Raw genomic sequence first — 9,764 nt, 5'->3', positions numbered from 1 at the left:
CTGCACTATGGGAGCCTCCTGGGCAGCAGAGCTTGTGCCCACATGGCAGCAGCTGCCTGGGGCAGTGGGGTTCTCTATGCTCTGCTGCACACTGCCAATACATTTTCGCTGCCCCTCTGACAAGGCAATGCTGTGGACCAATTCTTCTGTGAAATCCCCTCCATCCTCAAGCTCTCATGTTCACACTCCTACCTCAGGGAAATTCAGCTTCTCACATTTAGTGTTGTTCTCTTTTTGGGGTGTTTTGCTTTCATTCTTTTCTCCTATGTACAGATCTTCAGGGCTGTGCTGAGGATCCCCTCTGAGCAGGGACGGCACAAAGCCTTTTCCATGTGCCTCCCTCACCTGGCTGTGGTCTCCTTGTTTCTCAGCACAGCCGTGTTTGCCTACCTGAAGCCCCCCTCCATCTCTTCTCCATCCCTGAACCTGGTGGTAGCAGTTCTGTACTCCGTGGTGCCTCCAACACTGAACCCCTTCATCTACAGCTTAAAGAACCAGGAGCTCAAGGGTGACATTAGGAAAGTGATTTTATGGATAGTTCTCAATAGTGAAAAATTTCCCTTCTTTTTCCAGAAATGACTTAATTTAGTATCTCCATGCAGGCCTGGTCCTTCTTTCATATCATTATTGTAATTGTTAACTTTGGTATCATTTGCATTTATTACACTCTTAGAAAACTATCCTACTTCTCCTGAGGAATTACATTGCTCTGTTTACTCTTGACGTTCAATAAACATATGTCTAACAACAGGTCAGAGCTCACTCTTACATAGCTTTTGAGAAAAGAAAAAAAAAAGAAAAGAAAAAAAAAAAAGCATCTCCAGAGTGCATTGCCTGAAGGCTTGGCTCTTTTTTCAAAGCTGGTGCCAAGATCAGAGCTGTGCAGCTGCTCCCCAAAAGGCCCGTTGCTGCATGGATCTGGGAGAGGAAAAGCTCATTGCCGTACTGTGAGCTGCGAGAGACTGTGGGTGGGATTTAGGAGCACCCTGTTGGTGTCTGATGACAGCAGAAATGGTGAATGGTCACTGAGGTACATAGCCATGACTGTCCCACATGGGGCTGGGCAGGGGACAGCTTCCAGGACATGAATGTGGAGCTGTGTGGAGAGCCCAGGTGTTCTCCATCGGCAGCATGTTGTCAGGGTGGGCAAGGACTGGAGACTTACAAAGAGAGAAAATGCACAAGAGCTTGTCACCAAAAGGGGTAGTGTGAAATTTAGATGTCCTCAGGCAAAGAAGAGCATCGCAGTTCCTGGGCAATTCAGTGAAGAACCAGCACGCACAGGGAAGGGAGGATGGAGAGGGATTCCTGTCACCCTCACAAAGTACCACCAGCTGGATTTAGAAAGACACCTGGAAACCCCCTAGGTCCTTGGCAATGTCCCTTGCTCTTTCTGAGCACCTGCCAGAACTACACACCATAAAAAGCAGGATTAGCAACAGTGATCCCAACCCATCTGGGTCTACTTCCCGCCGTGTGCAGCTCAGCCAGCGTGCGGTCACCTCTTGGGCACCACAGCCTGCTTGGTCTGCTCAGAGCACCACCAGCTCAGGGCCCTGTGGGGAGCATGGGGAGGTGGCCAGAGACATCTGGAGAGGTGAGAGGAGGGATGGGGAGAGATCAGATGGGAGCTGACCTTGGCTGGAAGTTGTCTCAAATACTGGTGTTCACCTAATCAAGACAAGGTCTGGACTGTGGGTACCCCAATGCATGCTCATGAGTTAGGGTAGATGAGCCAGAAATCCAGTTTTCCTGGTGCTGCACTAGGTTGGGAAGTGGCTGAAGAAGGACTGGTGTCCTCTGCTCTGCATCTCATAACTCCATAATCTTTCCTGAAGGGTGGCATCGGAAGCCAAGTCTGGGGCCCTGTGCCAGGGCTTCTAGGGATGGAAGCACGACACAGCAGCCATACCAGTTTGCTTCTGTTCCTCAGTCTGAGTCTAGCACACGTCCATGTGACAGTCTCCTCCAACCTGTGTGCTGAACCTGAGCCCAAAAGTCCTCAGCAAGTCCTCAGCTCGGGTCCACCCCAGGGACTGGAGTGCAGCTGCGACCACACGAAGGACGAGCCCTCTCCTTGGGCCTGTCCATGGCTGGATGCCTCTGCATGCCGCCCAGGAAAAGGGAGTGTATTACTAATATGTTAAGGCCCCTTTCACCTTCTCTGTGTCTGTGGGGCCCTCAAGAAATGACCCTCAGTCCTGAAATCAGGCCCAGCTTCTTCTTGCATCAGGAGCCTGGAGACATTGCCCGAGAAGTCTCAGCCCTGTTCTGCACACAGGCAAATACACACAAGTGTATGCACAAGCACACAAACACCATCTCATACACACACAGATGTGTGCACACGGCATGGACATGGCCAAACATGCCTCTGTGCATTCTTTACCTTCTCATCTGTTTCTCTAGGTGATCCTGTGAATCACATCAGGCAGACCACGTGGTTCAAATGGCACAAGCTTCCTCCTTATTGCCTTTTCTCTTTTCTAGTTATAATTAGTAATGTACAGTTCCCAGGATGCAATGGTGGGACCTGCTACTTCAAAGCTGCCTATCCTGCAAGGGCATTTGCCTTGTTTAAGGACGAGCTGCCCCAGTTCAGATCAGAGCCAGTTCCTCCAGCTTGAAAAGGAACCTGCCGGCTGCTGGCCAAAAGCTGAGCCAATGAGCGATGCTGGTTGTGCCTCTGTGATAAATTTTTTTGAAAGTGTCAAAATACTCTGTGCAGCAGCAGCTGGCAGAGGAGTGAGAAAATGTGAGAGAAGCAGCCCTGCAGACACCAAGGTCAGCGCAGAAGGAGGGCAGGAGGTGCTCCAGGCGCCAGAGCAGAAGTTCCCCTGCAGCCCGTGGAGGAGCCCATGTGGAGCAGGTGGATGTGGCCTGAAGGAGGCTGCAGCCATTGGAGAGGATCCCACACGGGACCAAGATTTCTGGCGGGAGCTGCAGCCCATATGGAGGAGCTGACACTGGAGCGGACCACTTCCGAAGGACTTTCCCCAGCTCTGTACGGATCCATGTTGGATAACATCTTAAGAACTGCAGTCTGTGGAAAAGTCATCTTGGATCGGTTTGGGAAGAACTGCATCCCATGGGAGGGAGGGACCCCACCCTGCCCTACCCTGGAGCAGCGGAAGAGGGTGAGGATGGAGATGAAGTGTTATGGACTGACCACAACCCTCATTCCTCATCCCCATGCATCACTCGGCGGGGAGGAGGTTAAGGAAGTGCAGTGGGGGGTGAAGTTGTTTTTTGTTGGCTCTTAGTTGTCACTGCTCTAGACTCTTATTAATTCGCATTAAATGACATTAATTCTCCCCAAGCCAAGTCTGTCTTGCTGTGACAGTAATTGTGAACGATTTCCTGCCCCTTACCTCAACCCATGAGTTAATTGTATTCTCTCACCCTGTCCATAAGGAAATGTTCCCCCAGCACAGCCCCCTGCCAGCCTTCACTGCCCCAGCCCCCAATGCCCTTCTGCTTTAGCAGCCTCCCCCCCTTCACCCAGCCTTGTCCCAGCCCCAGCATGTCCCACACAGGGGTTCACAGACAGCCCTGCCCTGGGGCTGGCTGGGCTCTGGGCCCGGAGAGGGACCAGGCTGGGCTGGCCGTTCCCCCGGTACAGGCCCTGAGCCCAGCAGGAGGATGGAGGTGCTCACATTTCAGCAGTTGGCCCTCCCCAAACCGTGGTGGAAGGCTGGTGCTGGGAACTACTGGCATGAGGGGCTGGGGCTGGTGGTAGCTTTCTTGGGCAGTTTCTCCTTTTTGTTCATGCTACAAGCTGGGCTGAATCTGTGCCCTGACACACCTGGCTTGAGGGCCCTGTGGGTGTGGGGATAGTGTTTACTGTCTGACCACCCTCATGGTAAGGAAATTTTTCCTAATGTCCAGTCTGAAGCTCCCCTGGTGCAGCTTTGTACCATGCCTTTGTGCCTGAGGATGACATGAATCCTTTTCCAGACCCACCTTCCCTGTGCCCACTGGGTCCACATTTCCTCCATGGAGACTGCAAACATCTCATTTGCCTGTAGAAGCCGAGATATCAAACAGACACTATGGGAGAGTCAGCTCAGTCCCAGTGGCACACATATTTTATAGGGGCTACAGAGAAAGAGAGCAGGTTGATGTTTCAGATGAAATGAGACGAAGCCAAATGTGTGTAGGAACATCATAATGGTACTTAACAACAACAACAAAAATAATATAATATAATAATAACAATAATAATAATAATACAACACACAGGAATGTACTGAATATACAATGAATATACTGTGAGTCATTTGTGGAGACAGATGAGAAGTTTACCACCAGTGAAAAATGTCAATGAAATCACTTTGTTCAGTGCAACTTTCAGCTCCTGGTTTCTCATGCTGTAGATGAAGGGGTTCACTGCTGGGGGCACCACCGAGTACAGAATTGCCACAACCAGGTCTAGGGATGTGGAGGAGATGGAGGGGGGCTTCAGGTAGGTAAACATGACAGTGCTGATAAAGAGAGAGACCACAGCCAGGTGAGGGAGGCACATGGAGAAGGCTTTGTGCCGTCCCTGCTCAGAGGGCATCCTCAGCACGGCCCTGATGATCTGAACATAGGAGAGCACAATGAATACAAAACACCCAAAGTCGATGAAAACATTACCCACAAGAACCCAAACTTCACTGAGGAAGGACTGTGAACAGGAGAGCTTGAGGATCTGGGGGATTTCACAGAAGAACTGGTCCACAGCATTGCCTTGGCAGAGGGGCAGCGAAAATGTATTGGCAGTGTGCAGCAGAGCATAGAGAACCCCACTGCCCCAGGCAGCTGCTGCCATCTGGGCACAAGCTCTGCTGCCCAGGAGGCTCCCGTAGTGCAGGGGCTTGCAGATGGCAACATAGCGGTCATAGGACATGATGGTGAGAAGAGAATACTCTGCTGAAAACAAGAAGACAGTCAGAAAGACCTGTGCAACACATCCTGCATAGGAGATGGCCCTGGTGTCCCAGAGGGAATTGGCCATGGCTTTAGGGAGAGTGGTGGAGATGCAGCCCACGTCGATGAGGGCGAGGTTGAGGAGGAAGAAGTACATGGGGGTGTGGAGGCGGTGGTCGCAGGCTACGGCGGTGAGGATGAGGCCGTTGCCCAGGAGGGCAGCCAGGTAGATGGCCAGGAAGAGCCCGAAGTGCAGGAGCTGCAGCTCCCGCGTGTCTGCGAATGGCAGGAGGAGGAACTCGGTGATGGAGCTGCTGTTGGACATGTGCTGCTCCTGAACATCAGTACCTGCTGAAGAAATAAAAGACAGTGACAAATTCTGCAGCATTTCTGAATGGCTGAGAGGCCTGAGAGGTAAAGAGATTCTCTGCAGTTTGGTGTAGGGCGATGGGAGCTAGCTGGGCTTGATCCCAACTGCCCTGAGGTTGTAGCTTTTGCTGATGGAGGGCCATCACAATCCCAGGTTAACCTGGAAGCCAGACACTGATAAGAGCAAAGGAACCCGCTGTCCATCCCTCAGCGAGCAGCCTTTCTTAAGGTACCTAAGCAAGGTCTCAGCATCACACTTCTAGCCAAGGACACCTATCATTCATTTCTCAAGCCCAACAGCATGTGCTTCCCTGTAGCATCTCCACTACTACATGTGGGTTTCAGATAATGCAATCATAGTATGGGAGAGACTTCTACCCTGCAGGGCAGCTCACTGCTCAAGAGGACACCCCAAGTGTCCTAATGACAGTTTCTCATTAAGAGAAAGTCAACTCCTTCCCCAGCCTCACAGAATGCGTTGCCCACACACCGGGCTGTTGCTCTCAGCCCCACTGCACCACAGAGGGAAATGGGCACATGGCTGGAGAGGTGCACCTCTGCTCTGCCGGACCTGTGGCTGCAGAGGACGTGCTTCATGCCTTGGACCCATGGCTGTGAGGGCAGAGGCTTTTCTGTGTGGGAGAAGAGGCAAGGGAGCTTGTTCACAGGAAAGTGCCTTCATTGAAGGGAATAATACAGTTTTCTGATGAATTCTCCCTCCCACATTTCTGGCTTTACTTTCCTCTCATTCCCTGATCCCGTCCCTCCTGCCTTAACATTTTACTCCAGGAAACCGTTTCCTTGTCTCATATTGTTTCCCTGTCTGTGCTCACAGACTCATGCTAAACTCCATGCAGTAACGTTTGCTTTTCAGAAACCTGCCTGTTTGTCTGACAGCGCCTAGATGCCTGTATATCTTTGCAGGTAGAAAAGGACCTGTCAGAAAGCTCTGACAGGTTCAGCAAAGTTGATGCTGTTGCTTTTGATAGGAAGAGCAGAGGTTGCAGGCATTCTCAGGGCTTGCTCACAAACATACTGATCATAAAAGTTACAGTTCAGGAGTCTCGGCAATATGCTCATAATTGCTCACAACTGACAAAATTGCTCAGGTCTCCTTTTCCATTTCTCCCTGTTCCCACCCCTCCCGTCCCTCCCCCCATCAAGTAGAGTAGGTAACTGAAAATACGGTAGAAAATTCCTGCTTTGACCTTTCTTCTGAAAAAAATGCTTGGGAAATGCCCTTGCAGTGCTGTGGAGCCATGAGCAGGCTGCCCCAGGCAGCAGCCTCCCACCAGCAGCAGGACCCTGCCCTGCCGGGGGGGCTCCTTCCACCCGCAGCTTCTCCCCGCAGCGCCCTGGGCAGCTCCCCGCGCAGGCTGAGTGCTGAGCCTGGCAGGCGGCAGAGGCCCTGCCCCGGCACACAGCCCCTGGGGCACAGCAGGGACCCTGCTCTGCACCACAGCCCTGGGCACCCCTGCCTGCACCCGCGGCTTCTCCTTCCTCCAGGAGCTGCGGCTGCATTGCCCTCCAGCCAGAGACTTACCGGGGTCAGGGCTGGCAAGTGTTCTCCCCCAGCGAGCTCTGTGCATCCTGCCACTTCTGCCTGCCTTTACCCACTCTGTCTCTGCAGGCAGTGCCCCCAGCCCTGCTGCGCTGGGCACAGGAGCTGCTCCTGGGCAGAGCTGGCTCTCTGCAGCGCTGCCCGCTTGCCAGGAGCTCCCCTTGGGCCCAGGAGCCCGGCCCAGCTCAGCAGCACAGGCCCAGCCCAAGGCCTCCCTTGCTCTGCCCCCCACCAGGCTCCCTGCACATGGCCCTGGGGCTGCAGGGGAACCTGCTGGGAAACAGCCTGAAGGGATCCCTGGGGTTCCCTCCCTCCCCTGGGCACACACACTTCTTCACACCAGGGTCTTTTCTCCTAGCAGAAAGTGAATTAGCTGTAATAATAACTTCTTCATGTCCCAGTATCAGTTAGGACATGAAGTCATGGTCAGGGACTGATCTCCTTCATCCCCACTTGAGGAAGGAATTCAGCAGAGTCAGTCGAGGCATTTCATGCTGCTTGTTATTCCTGGGGCTGGAAGAAGGTCTCAGCTCCCCCCCATGTCTGCCACAGACCCGCAGGACCTGGGATTCCTCTGGCCTCAGTTCAGGTGTCCACAACATAGGCAGCTTAATGCGAATTACTGAGCCACAATAGTTCCTTAGTGGAGATGGAGGTCAGGCAGGAGCTGTTCAGATGCAAACATCTGGTGAAATTTATGGTAGATCCTCTGCGAGTCAGGTGGAGGCATTCCTTTGGGTAACTGAAATGGCAGCAGATGCCACATGTAGGACAACTGAACCTGTCCCTACTCCTTATATGCAGGGCAGCCTGCAGAGGCTGTCAGCAGAGCAAAAGGAGTCATGTGTCACAGGGAGAGCTAAACCTATTCTATTCTCTTTTAACTGTTCTGTTCTCTTTTAAATATTCTCTTTTTCCTTTCTCTTCTACATGACCCTTGGCTGTAATGGCTGTTGTGTCACAGACATCTCCACAGGGCCTCAGCTCTCACCAGCAAGGTCTCCCTGCCCTTTGTGCCTTGAGGCAGGACTCTGCAGGGGTACAACAGGTGGTGGGTGGGGACAAAATCAGTGGTTACTTTGCAAACTACACCCTTAACAGTTCATGGGACCTTAGGCCCTGCATCCATGGGTACAGGGAGAGTGTTCTGGCCAGGAGGTACTGGTTCCTTATGATCCCAGGAAGGGATCAGACAGCAGCATTCAGATACTGTAAGGGATCATTTAACTGCTCTTAGAGCTAAGACTGTAAGGAGAGAAGACTATAGATGACCTATTTAATTTGGTGTGACTTCATTCTAGACACAGTACTCCACTGTTAGTTGCAGCTCTCCACTAGATGTTTGCACTGACGCTATGGGATTATTAAAGGGTGAACAAATTTTGCTGATCAGTCCTTGGCTCTCCAGTAATGAAGCAGCATATATGTGGTAATCAGGGCGTCTCGGATAGTGCCATATTGCCACTGGTGCACCATTTGGATTGCTAATGGCAATTCGACCCTGAGCAACCCCACAACTGAAGGATCCTGTGAGGGACCAGGCAAGGTAGAAAATTGTTTAATGTGGATAAATCACCATAAATCACCTCCAGCATGGCCAATTCCACCAGATATGGGCTGCCTCTCTCCCTGGTGGTCTATTTGCCTGGGTGGCATACAACATCTTCCTTGAAGGGATACCTTTCCTTTACGCCTGACAGGAGTTGCCTCAAGAGAGTGAGGGTTTGCGCCCGCTTTCCAACTGCTTTGTCAATGCCCCCTTCCCTGGGGAGGGGTCCCAGCTGCTTGGCATCCCTGCCCTCTAATTCCAGGCTACTGGCCCTGTTATCCCAGTATCAGATCAGCGAGGTGACAATGTGCTGGCCTACATGATGGCTGAAATCTTTTTGCACATCTCACAGCTCCCCAAGGAACAGTGATCAAGTGCTTACTGATGATTTTATGTTATCTCACTCTTCATCCATGTGTTCCTCTGACGGCCCTATTTAGGAGTAGCCTGCCTCATCTTCTTCTTCCTCCTTCCCTGTATGAGTAGGAGCTTCTTTCCTTGCTAAACAAGCTGATTTTGTTTTTTTCTCACGTATACGTATGACTGATACAGGCACAGGTTGGTTCTTTGGCCCAGTCACAGGGATTGGAGTTGTGTAGATTGCAATTCAGTAAGCAAAGGCCAAGCCCCAGCACATTGCAGTGATTTCTGTCTCTTTGGAATTGCCAGGGTGATGACAGTCCTTTTTCAAGCATTCTGTGATTATTTTTTTTAGGATTCTGCACTTGTTCATGGGTGAAGTAACAAAGCATTGCAGGTGTCTACAGTTCTAGGTGCCTGCCCATATCCTCCCACACTCCCTGCCACTCATAATTATCCTGCCTCAAGGCACATCCCTGTGTGGCATTCTAGAAATAGGTTACCCTAACCTTAAACAAAACCTGAAACACATTCAGGAGAAATAAGAGTAAGAAGAAGTTGGTTTGAACATCCCAAGGATATTCAGAGTTTTGAAGAGCTATTGTATCTAGCCTGGAGGAGAAAGGGGGAGGTGAAGGAGAAAGGGAGGGGGAAGAAGTAGGGAGAAGAAGTGTCCCCCCTCATCTCTCCCCATAGATTGGCTCCCCGAGGAGAAAAGGTAAAGACTGTTAATTATGAACAGTTTCCGAGAGAAGGTTCCTCAAGTATGGAGGTGACAGCAATGCTGAGTACAACTACCAGATTAGTCTCATGACCAGCAATTTCGTCATAACATGTGGTAGCGTTACCCAGTAGAGTAAACTAATAACCATAAATCAGCCCCCAGCAAGCCCCCAACACAACAGGAAATACACCGAGTACGTAATGTGCTATCTAACAGAATTCTGAGGCAAAACACAACTACTACACCGAGATTAAAAAATAAATAAATAAATACACCTTGTGGTCAGCAGC

General features: G+C 51.2%; 1 protein-coding gene and 1 pseudogene across 1 annotated transcript; one reads left to right on the top strand and one right to left on the bottom strand.

The window, feature by feature from the left end:
* LOC136787272 (olfactory receptor 14J1-like) lies at positions 1 to 3,099 on the top strand (annotated as a pseudogene).
* A 193-nt stretch (positions 3,100 to 3,292) lies between these two features.
* Positions 3,293 to 5,769, bottom strand: LOC136787268 (olfactory receptor 14C36-like). Its single transcript, XM_066984421.1, has one exon. The coding sequence runs from the start codon at positions 5,297 to 5,299 to the stop codon at positions 4,277 to 4,279; it is 1,023 nt and encodes a 340-aa protein (XP_066840522.1). The 5' UTR covers positions 5,300 to 5,769; the 3' UTR covers positions 3,293 to 4,276.
* Between the last annotated feature and the right edge of the window lie 3,995 nt (positions 5,770 to 9,764).

The sequence above is a fragment of the Anser cygnoides genome, chromosome 28 (assembly GCF_040182565.1).
Source record: "Anser cygnoides isolate HZ-2024a breed goose chromosome 28, Taihu_goose_T2T_genome, whole genome shotgun sequence".
In the NCBI taxonomy this organism is placed as follows: domain Eukaryota; kingdom Metazoa; phylum Chordata; class Aves; order Anseriformes; family Anatidae; genus Anser; species Anser cygnoides.
This window is presented reverse-complemented; position numbering and strand designations above follow the sequence as displayed.